Genomic DNA, 16,536 nt, shown 5'->3' with positions numbered 1-16,536 from the left:
CGATAGTAGAGAAAGGAGGGAAAATTATCTGCTCCATTTCCTACCCGGTCCGTTTCCACAAGTCCCTCTGATAGGGGGTGGACACCACCCGGGCAGTGTGTTTGGGCAAGGGGTAGGGTGGTCATTTTTGCCCCACCTATTAAAGGAACTTGGGGAAATGGACCGGACAGGGAAATGGAGCAGATAATGATCCAGGAAAAGAGAGATGAGGAAGGAGACGACCAAGAATGAAAGGAATAAAGGAATAAATTTTTTAGAGAGTATTAAGAAGGAGTTTGAGAAGGAAAAGGAAAGTGAGGAGAGAGGATAGAGAGATACAAAGCATAGTTAGTAAGGGTATGACAATAATACGGGAACGAATATATATGACAAATAATCGGCCCATATGGCAATAGTAATTAGTAAGGTTTCAAAAAAGCTGGCGCAATAAAACGTGTACGACAATGATATTATATGTGTTTAATACGTGTTTTAATATGGTTGATCTGTAAAAGTACAGGGTTATCCTAGTAAAAATCAAGGAACAAACTGATTTTTTTGCGACTAAATTCTAATCTCTCCTGCCTTCATAAACACTTAAAAGTACGGTGATAAGTGAGAAGATAGGTGAGCACGATGCCCTGGGCAAGAGATCTCTACTTGGTTGCATGGTCTCTATGCAAGTGTCTAGGCCAATAGGTGAGCACGCCTGGGTATCTACCCAGGGGGCAAAGGTGTCATCTCATGGTGCCCTGTGAGAGGGCATAGGAAGCACCACCAAGTAAAGATATTTTTCCCATATTTTATAGTATAACTTAAAACAGGGTCAGGCTGGGCTAGGCGGGCTCAACCCGAGGCCTCAACCTTGGCCCGACCCAACCCTGACTCAGGGTAAAAAATTTCTAGCCTTGACCTGCCCTTAAGATCAGGTATCTCAACCCAAGCCCTGTTCGGGCTTAAGGTGGGTTCGGGCTGACAGGGCCAAATGTGCACCCCTAGTTTTTTGGTGTGAATCTTATCGAATCCGTTGGAATCAGGATTAGTTACGATTGATTTGGCTGATTCACTGATCCAATTCTTAATTCTACCCTGACGGTAAATCTTAAGGGTGTTAAACGATTCGATTAGGTTTGGTTTAACATGTTTAGGGGTAGAAATCAAAACCAAACCGTTCAACTAAACGGTTTTAAAAAGCGAAACCTAAATCAATTACTAAAATGGCTTTGATTTAAATAGTTTTATTACGTTTTGGGGAAAGTTTTCATACACGGTTGTGTAAGCCATGTATGTGAGAGGGTGGGAGTTTCAAGGCATTAATTAATGGGTGGGGGTTTATGACTTTTTCAACTCTTTGTGAGAGGGGACATGACCATGCATGCTTACCCAGCCGTGTATGAAAACTTCCCCCTTAGGTTTTTATAATTTTTTCAATAGGTACGATTTTAAAAAACGAAACCTGAACGAGAGTCTCCGGGTATCAGGTTTGGGGGTTTTCACACGGATTATTATCCTATCCAATTCCCTATAGCTTGGCAGTGCAACAGTGCTAGTGTGGATGCCCGACATGTGGCAGCTCGAACATCCAACAGTCTAAGCTCAACATAGTCAATGAGCTTTAACTGTTGGATGTCTGAGCTGCCACGTGTCGAACATCCACACTAGCACTGTCGAGCTATAGGGAATTGGAGAGGATAATTTTTCGTTTTCTCACTGGCTTTTAGGTTTTAGGTTTTAGGTTTTAGTTTTTTATTTTGTTTAATTAAAACTCATAAATATGTATTAATACGTAATTAATACGAAAATTAATATAGTGTTTCTGAATAAAATTATACTACCTTAGAGAATAAGGTAAGAGTCGGATTATTGATTCATACGGTCGGATACGACAATTAATATGCGAACTTACTAACTATGATACATAGTGAGTTTTTAGATAGTATTTAATTACTAAAATAATACAAAGGGTACCAAAGATTTTAAAAAATTAAGAAGAAATGACATGAATGATAATGAGGAAAAATAATATTTAAATAAAAAGAATAAGGATAAAGATGTCAAGTGAAAAATTTACCGCATATTTTTATGCCTACTGTGAGTTTGTTCTACTTACACTATGTAAAAGCCTCGTCCGATAGCAAGTTGAATATTAACATATTTTGAAGCCATAAGGAATCCACAACAAACTTCATTGTCATAAACATTGCTTGACTTCAGGCCTAGCTTGCTTCTAGGACGGATAACAAAATCCTCTCCATGCTTTCTTCACCAAATTTCAGAGTAATGAAGCCTAAATACATCAATCAAAACTGAACCAATTTAACAGGCTTGTTCCTCCTTCGAATATGGCATCAGAAGGAAAAGGAAAGGAGAGATAAAGAAGGAGACGTGAGAGAGTGAGAGAAAAAATGAACCTAAATTTTTAGAGAGTATTTGGAAAGAGTTTGAGAAGAAAAAGGAAAGTTGGGGGGGGGGGAGAGGGAGGAGAGATAAGTGAGAGGAACAAGGGAACTAAATTTTTAGAGAGTATTTGGAAAGAGTTTGAGAAGAAAAAGGAAAGTTGGGGGGGGGGGGGGGAAGAGGGAGGAGAGATAAGTGAGAGGAACAAGGGAACTAAGAGCCCGCTTGATAACTTTACAAGAAATAGTTTTTGGTGTTTTTCCGTTCCAAGAAACGGGAAAACACCAAAAAACCGCTTGATAACGAAGTGTTTTTGGAAACATAAATCAAAATTTATGCTCTTTGAAAGACTTTTGATAGAACATGTTGGACATGTTTTGTTGTTCTGTGCTGAAAATTAAAAGTTGTGCCCGATAAACTGCTCACGCCTCTAACCTCTCTCTCACCTCTCAACGTCTCTAACCTCTCTCTCACTTCTCACGCCTCTAGCCATTGAAACCTTGTGCAACCTGCAACTCATCTTGGAGGTAAGATCAACCTCGTACTCTATCCCTTTCTTTCTCTCACTCTATCTCTTCCTCGCTCTCTCTTTCTGTCGCTCACTCTCTGTGCGCGATTTGGTTCACAGAAACCCTAAGAACCACGGTTTCTGTGTTCATCCATTGGAGTGAACTGAAAGCCGTGGTTATTAGGGTTTCCCACTTGAGAACCTTCGCGGCGAAGTAGGAACCCAGGAACCTTTCATTGTTGCTACAAACTTCAACAAAATCACCGGTTCGATATGCTTTCCCCATTACTAGAAACGGGAAGACCTCCCTCACTGAAAGCCCAATCGAAGGGAAATTTCAGGGTAGGTATCCGAATGTACTACCCTCTTAAGTACAGAGTATTTATTCACCCAAAAGATCAAGCCAGAAATAAAGCCAAGCCATTGAAATCATACCTGGTGGGAGAATAGAGATCAGATTTGATTTCAGTTTGATATATGACAGCAGAGTTGGATTTAGGGTGTAAGAAACAAGGGCTAGGGTCGCATAAGAGAATCTATTCAGACCCTAGAATTTGGGATGGAAAGATGAATAATTGAGAAGGATCAGTGTCTCTCTTGTGGAACCAGATCAAGCTGGGACTGAACAGAACAAAACAGGGATGCATGGGTAAGGAAAAAATAAAAAAGGAAAGAAATTGAAAGGAGGAAGGGAATCGTACCAAGAGGAGAAGGGAAAAAATACAAGTCGGCCAAGTCAGCGACTCGCCAAGCAAACACACACAGAAGGTATGATCCATTGATAAAGATTTAAAAGCAGGTTGCAATTGCAGACAAGACCCATAACCAAGAGAAGAAGAAGAGGAAAAAGTGAAGAAAGAAAAACGTTTTCCAGAACAAGTTTACCAAGCGGGTCAAAAACGGTTTCTCAGCACAAAAAAGAAAAAAATTGTTCTGCTGTTTCTCAGCACATAACTAGAATAGAAACAACATTAAAGTTATCAAGCGGCACTAAATTTTTAGAGGGTATTTGGAAAGAGTTTGAGAAGGAAAAGAAAAGTTGGGGGGGGGGTGAGAGAGAGAGAGGAATAAGGGAACTAAATTTTTAGAGAATATTTGGAAAGAATTTTACAAGAAAAAGGAAAGTTGGGGGGCAGGGAGGGAAGGAGAGAGAAGGAAGGGGACGTGAGAGAGTGAGAGAGTGAGAGAGTGAGAGGAATAAGAGGACTAAATTTCTAGAGAGTATTTGGAAAGAGTTTTAGAAGGAAAAGGGAATTTGGGGGGAGGAAGAGACTAAAGAAAGAAGGAGAGATGAGGAAGGGGACGTGAGAGAGTGGCAGGAATAAAGGAATTAAATTATTTAGAGAGCATTTGGAAAGAGTTCGAGAAGGACATTAGTTTCGATAAGGAAATTAGGAGTTGTTTGAGAAGGAAAAGGAAAATGGGGGAGAGAGGGTAGAGAGAGAGAGAGAGAGTATTTATAATAATTAAAAAAATACAAAGGGTACCAAAGAGTATAATAAAATAAGGAAAAAAATATGAATAATAACGAGAAAAATGATATTTAATAAAAAAGAATAAGGATAAAGCTATCAAGTGAAAAATTTATCGCGAAACACGCGTATGTTGACGGGAGCATATTTGTAAGCAACGACTTGGGTAGGATTTCCACCTTTTCATGAGGTAAGGTACTAAGGTGATACTTTCCATGGGAGAAGCCGGGAAGGGCAGTACTATGTCTAAGCGCAGGAGCCATGCTTGCCACATGACCAGGTAGAGTTTTTTTCTATGAAAATATTAGATTTTTTGGTTTTGATCGATCTTAAGAATCCAATCGATTTAGACCGAAACCAAATAGAACTGAGATTTATTTAAAATAAAAAATAAAAAATCAAAACCAAAGCCAAACCAATTTGGAGTTCCAAGTGGTTTGGCTCTATAATTCTTTATGGGGTTATAGACCGCTAAGCGATTGCACTCTAGGCGTGGCTCCAACGCCTGGACCGTCTAATCGTCTTGGAAATGACCACCTTATCCCAATGAAAAAGCAGAAATCCCTTGGGGCAAGGCATTCATTTCCAAGGCGGTTAGGCAGTTATGTGTCTAGCCGTGGGAGCCATGCCTAGATTAGGCATTCCTTTTCCCTTCTTTATATATAAAAAAGGGAGAGGGTTCTCTGACCAAGCAGGGTATTCTCCACCCTCTCACATTATTTTTTTGGAAAAAAGTATGCTAACCCTGTCATGTGGTAATCCCATTCACTTAAATGCTTTTGCACATGCTCTTATTGGCCCGCACTACACGATCGATTAGGGTTCTCTCGCCATTATTTTTTTAAATTATTATTTTTCTCTCATTAAAAAATAATGGGAAAGAGATCGCTGCCTGGGTTTTCAGAGTCTGCAAGTGCGCTAGCCAATAGGAGTGCGCATGCAAGCATTACTTTGGCGGGATTTCCAACTTTCCATGGGGCAGTACAGTACTTTCGCATGCTTCTGTGTCCAAGTGCAGGAGCCATGCGACTGGATAGGATTCGTGCCCAATAATATTAATTCTTGGGGTTTTGAAAAATACCCCTTGAAAATGCCCATTTGTCCAAATGCCCCTCTACAACTTTTCTAATTGTAAACTCTCCCCTATTTTTAAAACATTGTAGCATTTTGGCCCAATCCATTACAATGGGATGTGAATCTAATGACCAAAATGCCCCTCTGATAAAAACCCATCAAAATTAAAGAATAAATGATCAAATTGCCCTCATCTTCCCCAAATCGTTTAGGATTTGAAACTAAAATTTTTTCCCAAATCAGTTAGGGTTTGAACCCATCTAGAAAGCAAGGGATCAGAAGAAGAAATTGAATACAATACTGGGCTCAACGAAAATGAAGAAACAGTTTCAAAGTTTGATAAATGCAAACATCACAAGAGAGTTGAGATTTATAATATCAACACGTGAAATTGGATACGATACTGGAAGCTCAAAAATGGAAACTTTTAAATCCATGGAGGCAACCAAGTAACCACAGATGTCATCTAACAAAATTTCCTCCCCAATTATAAGAGGGAAATAAAAAATAAAAAAAAACGAAAATGTGTAAGCTTTGCAGGTTCTGGCTCTCCTCCCAAATGCATAAAGATAAACCGCGAAAATTGAAAATTTTCACTGTAAATGGAGAAAGCACTTTTCGTTTGTGAAGCATATTTCACTCGACATTTTCCATTCAACTATTGCATGCCCAGAACAGAGTCTATTTTCAGATTTAAACTTGGAATTAAATACCACAGTATCAGGCAATGGATTAGGGAGGAAGTTACCATCAAATGGAAAGAATGATATGGTGAATCAGCTCTTCAAAAATCAGGTTCAATTGATGGTTGGAGGCCTGGAACTGCAGTTGCAGAACTTCCCTAATTTAGATCACCAAAGGAGAAATCTAGCATCAGCCCTTGCAGTGATCCAAAGACAACCAACTTCAAGGTAGAGTGTTGGTTTCTATGTGAAAGTCCTTGGCTCCAAATATCACCCAATTCCAATAGGTGATTGCTAAGATATAGCTCTTCAAAGTTGCAGCAGAGGAAAACTTGGGGACAAGTCAGCCGCAGGCAATGATGGGAGATTTTAGTATCTCCCAGATCTGAGGTCAGATCTCCTTCAAATGCTGATCGAGGGACTCCTTAGGGGGATATTTCAATCCCAAAATATCAGCAGCAAAGGCCTTCAGTTTGCAAAGATCGATACACTCGAACTAGCAGCAGGAACAGAGAAAATAATCAACCGCAAGGTCTGGTTTGATCTTCAAATCAACAATAACTTACAAGCAGTGGTGTGGTCTCGAAATCTACCATTTTCTTCTTCTGATCCCTTGTTTTCCAAATGGGTTCAAACCCTAATCGATTTGGAGAAAAAAATTTCACTTTCACATTCTAAACGATTTGGGGAGGATAAGGAACTTGGTCATTTTATTCTTTAATTTTGATGGGTTTTTATTAAGGGCATTTTGGTCATTAGATTTTTTAAAATACTACAATATTTGAAAGTAAAGGGAATTTATAATTAGAAAAGTTGTAAGAGACATTTGGACAAATGGCCATTTTTAAGCGGCATTTGTCAAAAATCCTTAGTTCTTTGTGAGAAGGTGCACTGTACGCCGTATAGCCGGTTCCAACCCACAAAAACAAAAAAAAAAAAAAGGGAAAGTTTCAGAGTAATTGCATCAAACGCGAGTAAAGAGAGTGACGACGTCACGAGCCCCAATTTGCTGCGTTTGCCACGCGGGTGAGAACACAACAACGTTACAACAGAGAGAGCAGAAGATAAAAAAAGGAGAAAGAGAAGCTCTCTGTTGGCTTTGCCCTCCTTTCTCCCTCTCTCCCTCTCTCCCTCTCTCCATATCTTCTCTCTCGAGGTTTGTTCGATAAAGTTCTCATCGAGACAATACAGACCTTCGCAGGTAGTTTCTCTCTCCTCTTTTTTTTTGTGCTTTCTCAGTTGACGTTGACGTGATTAACAATCTTTGTTATTTTTTCCCAGTTTTATTTTTTGATTTTCTTGCTGCGATCCTTGTTTTTCTGCTCAGTTGCTGCATTTGGTATTGGATATGGATTCATGAATGTTATTTCTGATTCAAAAACCCTAAGCTTGTCGGACTGTTACGTACGGCTTCTCGAAAGCCAAAGTAACGTCAATGTGATCAGATTTGATCATTGTTTTGGTTCAGTTGCGTGTCAGTTCAAAGTAATAAAAATTGCAGATTGTGTCTGCCGAATTTAGTATGTGAAAGCTGAGTTGTGTAGTGACACTGTAAATTTCTTCGTTTCATTGTATTGGCGACTCTCAGTCGGCCCCGACTTTCAAATACTCATTGGTTCGCATTGGAAGTATACTCGATTTATAGAGGGTTGGTTCTACAAGTTTACGAACTTTGTGAATTGATGTGCTTCAGCTGAAACTGATCCTGTTCCCGGCTAGGGATGGACTGGTCTTGGTTTAGTTCTTTGACTGCTGAGTTTTTACTCTATCTCCCCCCCCCCTGCGCAAAGTTGCAATTGTGTCTTTGTTTTTTTAATGCAATTAGGGAAGCTTTCATTTCAGGAAATAGCCTCTCTGCAAAGCGGGGGTAAGGCTGCGTACATTATGACCTTCCCCAGACCCCGCAATGGTGGGAGTCTCATGTACTGGGTACGCCCTTTAGGGAAGCTTTCATTTGGGCACTGATAATAATTTTTGTCTTGTGTTTGCTTAATCTGGAATGCCAACTGCCAAGAATAATGGAACTCTAATCTGATGGAACGGAGCAATACTGCCAAATTGTTCCGTTAATTGATCCATTTAGGTTCCATTAAACTGTGGCACCATAACGAGCATTTGAAGAATTGAGCATTCTGTATTCTGGAATACTTACCATACAATTGTCTAGTAATGTTTTCTGATCGTGAAAGTTGAAGAGGTATAACTGGAATTTCATTCGAGGGAAATGAAACTAGTTTTATTTCAGCAACAAGCAGATGCTAGAGGCTAGAAAGTGATTCATTATAGACTTATAGTAGGAATGACCTTGTGCGTTAACTTGTTGAATATAAACAGAAATGCTTTATATATTTTTTGCAGTTTACTACACCATGCAAATAAAGAATAAAGAGCATGAACCATAGATACTCTATCACAAATAAATATTTTGACGTCTATTATTTTGTAGACCAATTGATGCACTGTACTGGAAAAAAAAACCAGTTCTGGCATGCAAACTATCTACTTCTGTTCTTAAGTGCCCGTAAATGGAATTGTTTTGAAAGGGGAATTGTTCTTTATTTCGTGAAAGTAAAGCTGGAGTGTTGCTATGCAAATTTCTCCCGATGATATGAATCTCTGTCCATGTTAGAAGTGTAGAAAAGCTTCTCTCCATTTAAATTCAATAGTAGAAGCTTTCTGATAAAACTGACCTTTATTTGTTGATAAGATCAAGAAATGTCTTGACTGAAATTTATTGTCACTGGAGAGCATCTTGCTTGATTTTGCATGCTAGATTTAATGGACATCCGGAGATTTTGCCTGTATTTATCATGGTGTTATCAAAGTTAACTCAAGAGAGATGCAATTATTACTGGAAAAAATCTGTCATTTTGTGCACTCTTGATCTTATGGCCATCAGAATGTTAGTGCTGTCCCTCGTTATCTTCTGAATATATTTTATGTTCTATCTTTTTCTTTGTTCCTTTTCCTTTAGTTATATTATATTCATACTTGTAATCCTTCTATCCAAAATCATGCTTTTCCTTTGTGTGACTCCTCTCGTAAGGAGACTTCCTTTGCGAGCTTGTTGATTGTAAAGCTTCACTCTTGGTGCATAAGTCACGACTAATACTATTTATCTAAAATATCATCTATTCATCCATATCAGTGATGGTAACACCCAGTTCTCCACAATGTTGTGGCTCTGGTTCCTTTATGGTAGTATGGAGAGCATACTTTAGCCTGTGCCGGATTGTGCACTGAAATTCAATCTTGATGTCCAAGTTTGTATATTTGTACATCTGAACCAGTTTCAAAATATACTCAAATGTTGAATTATTTACACTATTGTGGTAAGACGTGTTGTGCTGGTTCTCATGTAGGGTAGTCTTAGTCCTTACTGCCTTCACTAGTAGTTGTTTTTGCGGCACAAGTCCTTTTATATAAAGGAATCTGCAATCAAGTATTACCATTTGTATTTCTTGATTCTGCAAGGTGCATAATTCATGCTACTTGATTCTTTGGCCTTTATAGGTTATGGCCCCATTTATTTTTTTAAATTTCCCTGCCCCCTTTGTTTTTAGTCCCTGTACATTATCTTTGTTCTTTGCATATGCAGCTTATGTTAAAAAAGCACTTCTTTCATTGTTTTAAGTTTGGACATGACCACAAGATCATCAATCAAAACTTTGATTGAAGCATGATGATGCAGTTGCCTTGGCTTGTCTGGACCGGAACGACCCTCTTTGGAGGCCTAAGCTGAGACTGAACCGGCCCAAACCGATTTTCTGGTCTAGAGGGGGTTGGTAGTTGATATAGGGATGCAATCTTTATTTTATTTTATTTTATTTGGGTGGATAGATTATGTAGGAATTATTTTTGGTAGTTGCTAATTTAAGTTATTTCCTAGTTTCTTTAGGTTTCCATTTTAATTTGTTAGGGAGCTTCTTTATATTCATTGTAATACGTAGGAGAACACAGATTTCAAAGATTTGGAGAATGAATAGAAAGTTGATTTGAGTTTTCTTCATCTTGAGTGTGGTGTGAATATTGGTGGGGGGGGGGGATCCCTTCTATCTTTTCTTCTTCTTCTTCTTTCTTCCCTGTTGCATACCTTGAAACTTACCATTTTCTGGCGCTGAGTAAGCCTGCAACAGATCAGGTTTGAAGCCTCTCATCCTCTCTCTGTTTCTCTCATCTTCTGTTCTCCTTTTCTCTCCTCATTTCCTGCTTCCCCTGTTCACGGTTATATCACTGGTTATTGGTTTTCTCTCGCGGTGCTACCAGAATCAAGAGAGAGTTTATTTAATCCTTAATCTTTGTCAATTAGCTCTGAGTTCTGGGTTGAAGGAAGCATACTCATAGGTGACTCAAACCTCTGAAGATCCACCTCGAAATCTCCTTCGGTTGTGAGAACTGAAACCTGCAACATCAACCCCCAGGTTTCTGTTTCAGGTTCTCCCACATCTTTCCAACCTGCAGTTTTGAGTGTCTATCTGGTGGATTCGATAGAACTTCTAATTGCGAACATTCGCGTGAAATTTCATGCCAAACAGAGGCCTGTCGAGGAAGTTCTCCCGATCTGATTCACTCTCCTTTCGCCGGGTTTGTTCGTGACTGAAGGTTGAAGAAAACCTTCCAACGTGAGTGACTTTAATCCCTTTGTTTCTTGTTTCCAAGATTGTCCCTCTCCCCTTCCATTGTTCTCCTACTTTTAGTTTCAAGTTTATCGCCAGTCTTATTTTATTCACCTTTATATCCCTTTTCCATCTAACTACACTTTTGTCCTTGAAGATTCTCTCTAATTACAACCCTGCCACCCTCTTTGCATACATTGATTTATTCACTGTTTTGCCACTTAACTTTGGACTTGAGTGTTTCCTTGTTTGGGTGGGCCCACAAGCGACCCAATAAGGGCTATTCCGGCCCAGGTTTTCATCACATGATCCTGGGCATTTTGGGATTTTATGGTCTTATGTAATTCTAGAAACAGCCTCTCTGCGAAAGCAGGGGTAAGGCTGCGTAGATTATGACCCTCCCCAGACCCCGCCGTGGTGGGAGCCTTGTGCACAGGGTATGCCCTATGGTCTTAAATCTTAATGTAATTGTTCAAGTTGGATTTTGACGTCAGTTCTATAAATGCATGGTGTTGTAGTAATGCAAGGGATAAATACAAAATGCTACCAAATATCCTTTAATTTCTTGTACATATTTTCACACCAGATCCTTTTAACTCCTTTTATAGGCACAGTTTCCATCCGTCTTTGTGGAAGGTTCTAAACTTTCAACTTGGCCTTGCATTGATGCTTTTTGGTTACTTCAGAATGTGATCTACTGGTTTTGAGGAAAATGTTGGTGACATAAATCTCTTACCCAGAAGAAAATGATGTCATGGATAACCATGTATGTGTGGTCTAGTTGCAGTGTTTTAAATTAATATTTATATTCTTCTAAAGATCTTTTCCCATACGTTTGATGTTCTGTACTCTTGATCCTGTGGACTAACAATTTGAATTAGTCTCTTAAAGTTCCTTTTTGTTTAAGAATAACATCTTTCTTGTTCTATAGAACTGGTTATTACATTATCACTGGTTTTAACTTAATACAGTTATGAAATGTTGATATCCCTTCAGGTACTAAGTGGGTTTCTGACAAGGATGGGAAGTAATGGTGCTGATGAAGTAATGGTATGCGGAGATGAGGCAGAATGTTCTGAGGCCACTGTTGAGATAAAGATAAAGACATTGGATTCCCAAACTTATACTTTGCGTGTGAACAAACGTGTAAGTGCCATCTATTTTCCATTCTTAATCCAACTGTAGATATTCTGTTTTCAAAGGGGTTGGTTAAATGGTTCAATACCCGCCCAAGAATATGCTTTAATGGGGTTTCATTGTTTCAAGTTGGAGTGTGGTTATGTTTTGTTGACCCAGGTTGTGTTTTCTTAATGTGAAACAGTAATTTTATTAAGGGCAGTGAGTATTTATGCCCAAGGTTCAAAAACTCATCTTGACTCTGTGTCTCGACCAGGTCGAGATGACCAAGATCTCGACAAGTTATTGTAAATTTTTTTTTTTTGGTTTCGGTATGATGTTTCGGTGGGCAAATGGCCAGAGTTGACTCTGAAACTTTAAGGGAAGCTTGTTTTATGCTTAATAAACATATTTAAATCTTCAAATTGTAAAAAAAAGCACCCAATTTGGTGTTTTGGATTTGCACCCTTGGTTTGCAGTAAATGTCAAACCCTTAATGTAATATTGCGTATTCTACACATTGTTTGAGTGCTATGGGACATAATTGGCAGTAGATGTTGAACCCTTAATTTCAACATCGTGAGGTCGTAGATTGGCCTCCGCTGTCTGTCATATAAAGAATCTACCTCCATACAACAAGTATTTTTCGTATTTTTTTCTTCTTTCAAAAAATAGTTTTTGGGAATAGTAACTTTACCTAAAGTAGTTGAATGTAGCCAATCTTCCACAGTAAGCAGCAATCGATCTCTTCATAGTGATGTGGCAACCCCCAGTAGTATTGAGTGATGATGTGGTAAAAAAAAAAACAAATCAAGATCCAAGCCTTTTACCCCTTCTCTAGGTCCAAGACCACGAACCTGTCGAGTTTTCTTCAAAATGGGTCTAGTTGCTGCCTATTTATAAGGTGGTTTGTACCATTTCAGCACTTTATCGAAATCTCGCTGGAATTTTGGTTGAGTTTTTCGAAACAATGTTGATTTGAGATCTCTTCTCGAGCAGCTTGAGATTCTCGAGTTTCCGAGGCGAAATCTTGGCGAGTTTTAGAACTGTGTTTATGCCAATATCTCTACTCTCTTTTTCCTGTTTTATTACTTGTCTTGTTATCGCCCACTTAGGCGCTAACCCGCGCTCAACTAGGCCTTATACTTTCCCATCTCGATTAGTTGACTGGGTTAGGTTTAGGTTCAGGTTAAGGTTTGTAATGCATAAGCAGTCTACGATTCAGATCATGTGGCTGGGATTAATTTTGATTAGTATTGGTTCAGATCTTGTATGCCAGGGTAAGATAATCCTTTAATTAAACTTGGGGGCAATTATGTAATTTTTTCTTATTTTTTAGTAGAGTTTTAAGGCTGGTTGATGATTTCTTATTTAGCTATCGATTAGAAGTTTTTAAAGTTCAAAATATCTTATTTGATTAGTTTGTGTTTTGTTTGTTATAGGGTTTATAACTAAAGTTCTTATTAGTAAAGTTGATTAGCTATCCAAGAGTCTTAGATTTTGAAGATTTCATCCGGATTTTTTTTCTATAAATAGATGTAACCGCCCCTACGATTGTATGTGTTACTGAATTAAACTTGTTGATTTGGTAATGGCCTAGCTGGCTCTCTTCTCTCTTCTGTTGATTTAGTAAGATGATTCTCTCTCTCCTTATCTCTCTCTTTCTCTCTCCCCTTCCCATGGCTGTCAGTTTTCTGTTTTCCCCTTTTTTCCGCCTATTTTCTTATCTTCCTTTATTGGGACAGCACAACAGATTTAATCTCCTCTTTTCCCTCATCCTTCCATCACATGCTAGTCTCAGATCCTAAGTTTTTGTTAACTTTCCCTACTTTATCTCTTCTACAACACCCATTAATCACTCATTTCTCTCTATCAATCCACCTCATCGATTTGATATTTAAGTTAATTTATTTCTGAATCTTACATTGGAAATCATCTTCTTAAATTCTGGCCATTAGATCTGATTGGTATGTTCAGCACTGAGTTCCGAGTTGTGCGAAAAGATGGTCTATCTATATCCTCCAGATCTTCAATTGTCATGCCCAGTCAAACAATTGGTTTTTTTAACATCTAGACAAATTCTTGGAACAACATGAAGTCATATATAAAGTTTATTGGTTTCTTCATTTCACAATAATATTCGAAAGACGACACCCTTTGATGTAGATTATAGACCCCACAAACAGCTCCATATTGTTCTTGCTACCTCACAGTCCAAGACAAGATGGGAAAAATCATTCCTCATCTCCTCAACATGTAGCGTCTATTTGCATTAAGCCCTTTCTTTTAAGATGGTTTAAGATTAGTATCTGAACACTGATAATTCCACTAAGGAATTTCCTGGGAAGATTTGTATGAGTTGTGATTGCCTCTCCTATTGGCATGGTCAAGCTGAACTTTGATGGATGTTCTAAGCAATTGTGGTCCTTCTGGAGTAGGTGAGTGTTCAGCGGTAGTTCTGGGTCTATATGATTAGCCTCGTCATAGGTGGGGGCTGTGGGGCAACTTTGTTACGGCGGAATTGGTACCATTCTGCCTGGAACTGGAGCTGTTTATGAGGGAGAATCTTGATAACATTAACATTGTGGTAGAAGGTGTTTCAGCCATAGTGATAGGATGGCTTGGGAGAGATGGACAGTGCTTGTGGAAAAATTTCCCACATTGTTTGGCATGTTTGTCAGATGGTTTTTTTTTCTGGTTTTGTTTCATGCATGGTTCAGCCTGAAATTTTGGATGCTCTATCATAACACTAGGGCCTATCGATTCCTACCAAGCACCACTTCAAATGGAGCTCGAAGGTCAAAGGAAAAGTGCTGCAATTCAGATCTAGCGCAAGGGCAGAATCAGATTTGAAGTTCTTGTTAGAACTTCCAGCAGGGATCAAATCTCGATTCGAATCTCTGTAGGGTGAGTCGTTTCTATCGCAGGATTGATCCCTTAAAATCTCAAACTGATCTAAAGAGTATCAGTAGAGATCGATGCCAATGATTGGGGCTGTAAATCATGTTAGAACAGAGCAGCAGCAAGGTAGGGAGAAAAGAAGAGAAGAAGAGCTGATAGAGGGATTTCAAAGGAGAGAAAGATACGCAGCTCTTGGCAGCAAAGGTATCAACCCAATTTCATTCAACTTTTCTAAAATTCAGATCTGTCCAACGATGGACTACAAGCTGCTATTTAAAGAGTCTAAACAAAGAGTCCTAATCCTACTCTGAAACTAAAGGTAAAGTTAAGTCCAACTCTAACTACAACTCCATCAACAGCAATAAAAGGAAAATAACTCAAACTCAACTACGTACTAAGTCCTATCGATAAGAAAAATTACAATAACCCTATTTAACCCAACGTCTAACTGCACCAGGTTTTCTTCTATTCTGGCCTTTATTCATGTCCTGCGATTCTGCCTGTTGGGTTGGAAACTGAAATCTTCATGGTGCGAATTGAGGAAAGAGAGATACCGGAAAGTGAATATCTTAAATATTTGGGGTCAATCATAAATAAAGAAGCTGACATAGAGGATGATGTTTCACAAAGGATTAAAGTGGGATGGATGAAGTGGAGAGGTGTGTCTAGAGTGCTGTGTGACCGACGTATTCCTTTAAAGCTAAAAGGAAGGTTCTACAGGATTGTTGTACGACCGGCTATGATGTATGGGGTAGAATGTTGGGCAGTTAAGAAGTGTCATATTAAGAAGGTATGTGTTGCAAAGATGAGGATGTTAAGATGGATGATAGAAAAACTATGGAGGATAAAGTAAGGAATGATCGTATTAGAGCTGACTTGGGAGTTGCCCCAATCAATGACAAGCTCTGAGAGAGTTGTTTGAGGTGGTATGGTCATGTTTAACGGAGGCCTAGGGACACCCTTTATGCAAACCCGAGAGGGTAAGCAAGCCAAGACCGAATCTGGAAGAGAATAGGGTGTAGGTGCTGGACAGCTTGGGTCAGATTTGGTTTAGTTCTGATCCTGTTATGTTGCTGTTTGAATGATGAAGGTGGTAATGGTGCAAATGGTGATGGATCATGAATGTTGAAGATAGGAAGATAACTTTGGCAAGCTAGTATCCCACCAAGGTACTAAAACTCGGGTCTCGGTGCCAACTCGACTCTTGGAAAAACCGAGACGAGTCGAGATCTCGGCAAGATCTCGCCGAGTTGGTGCATTTTTTTTTTTTTCAACTCGAAGCCTCAACTTTGGGTCAACCCAAGATCTGGACCCGAGATCCGAGATCTCGCCGAGATATGTCGAGTTTTGTCCAATTAGGTAAGGTATTTAAGTGGTAGGTGGGTTAAAATAATGGGTTGAAACTGAGATCCAACCGAGATATTGCACTTTTGAGACTCGCAGGCAATCTCATCTCGAGATTTCAAAAATCCGAGAAACTCGGCGAGATCTCAAACCTTGAGTCCCACTAGTTGCCCAGCCATAGGAGTCCCCACCGAGGCCCGCTGTAGGAATCTCACATAAGCCCTCTTGAGTCACACAAGAAAATATTCAGATAGTTTACTGTAAAAATTCGTTGGGTGCCTTTGAAAGCAGCCCATGATTTGCATTATATTTGGGGGGGGGGGGGGAGGCTTTAAAAGCCTTGAGTACATCAAGTAGCATTAAAGTAGACTCTAAGAATTTCAGGACCCCTTTGAAATGCTCCATACATAGATAACAAATCCTAGACATAGAAATCTGCCCCCAAG

At 39.2% G+C, this 16,536-nt stretch overlaps 1 protein-coding gene across 1 annotated transcript in view; it reads left to right on the top strand.

Annotated features, from left to right (window-relative positions):
* The first annotated feature begins 7,168 nt into the window (after nt 1-7,168).
* The window catches only part of LOC122652782 (ubiquitin-like domain-containing protein CIP73), a 43,564-nt gene continuing 34,196 nt past the window's right edge, over nt 7,169-16,536 (top strand). The window contains exons 1-2 of the mRNA XM_043846634.1: nt 7,169-7,314; nt 11,726-11,875. Of these exons, the coding sequence (XP_043702569.1) occupies nt 11,750-11,875 (126 nt within the window). The 5' untranslated portion in view covers nt 7,169-7,314; nt 11,726-11,749. The remainder of the gene's footprint in view (nt 7,315-11,725; nt 11,876-16,536) is intronic.

The sequence above is a fragment of the Telopea speciosissima genome, chromosome 2 (assembly GCF_018873765.1).
Source record: "Telopea speciosissima isolate NSW1024214 ecotype Mountain lineage chromosome 2, Tspe_v1, whole genome shotgun sequence".
Taxonomy (NCBI): domain Eukaryota; kingdom Viridiplantae; phylum Streptophyta; class Magnoliopsida; order Proteales; family Proteaceae; genus Telopea; species Telopea speciosissima.
This window is presented reverse-complemented; position numbering and strand designations above follow the sequence as displayed.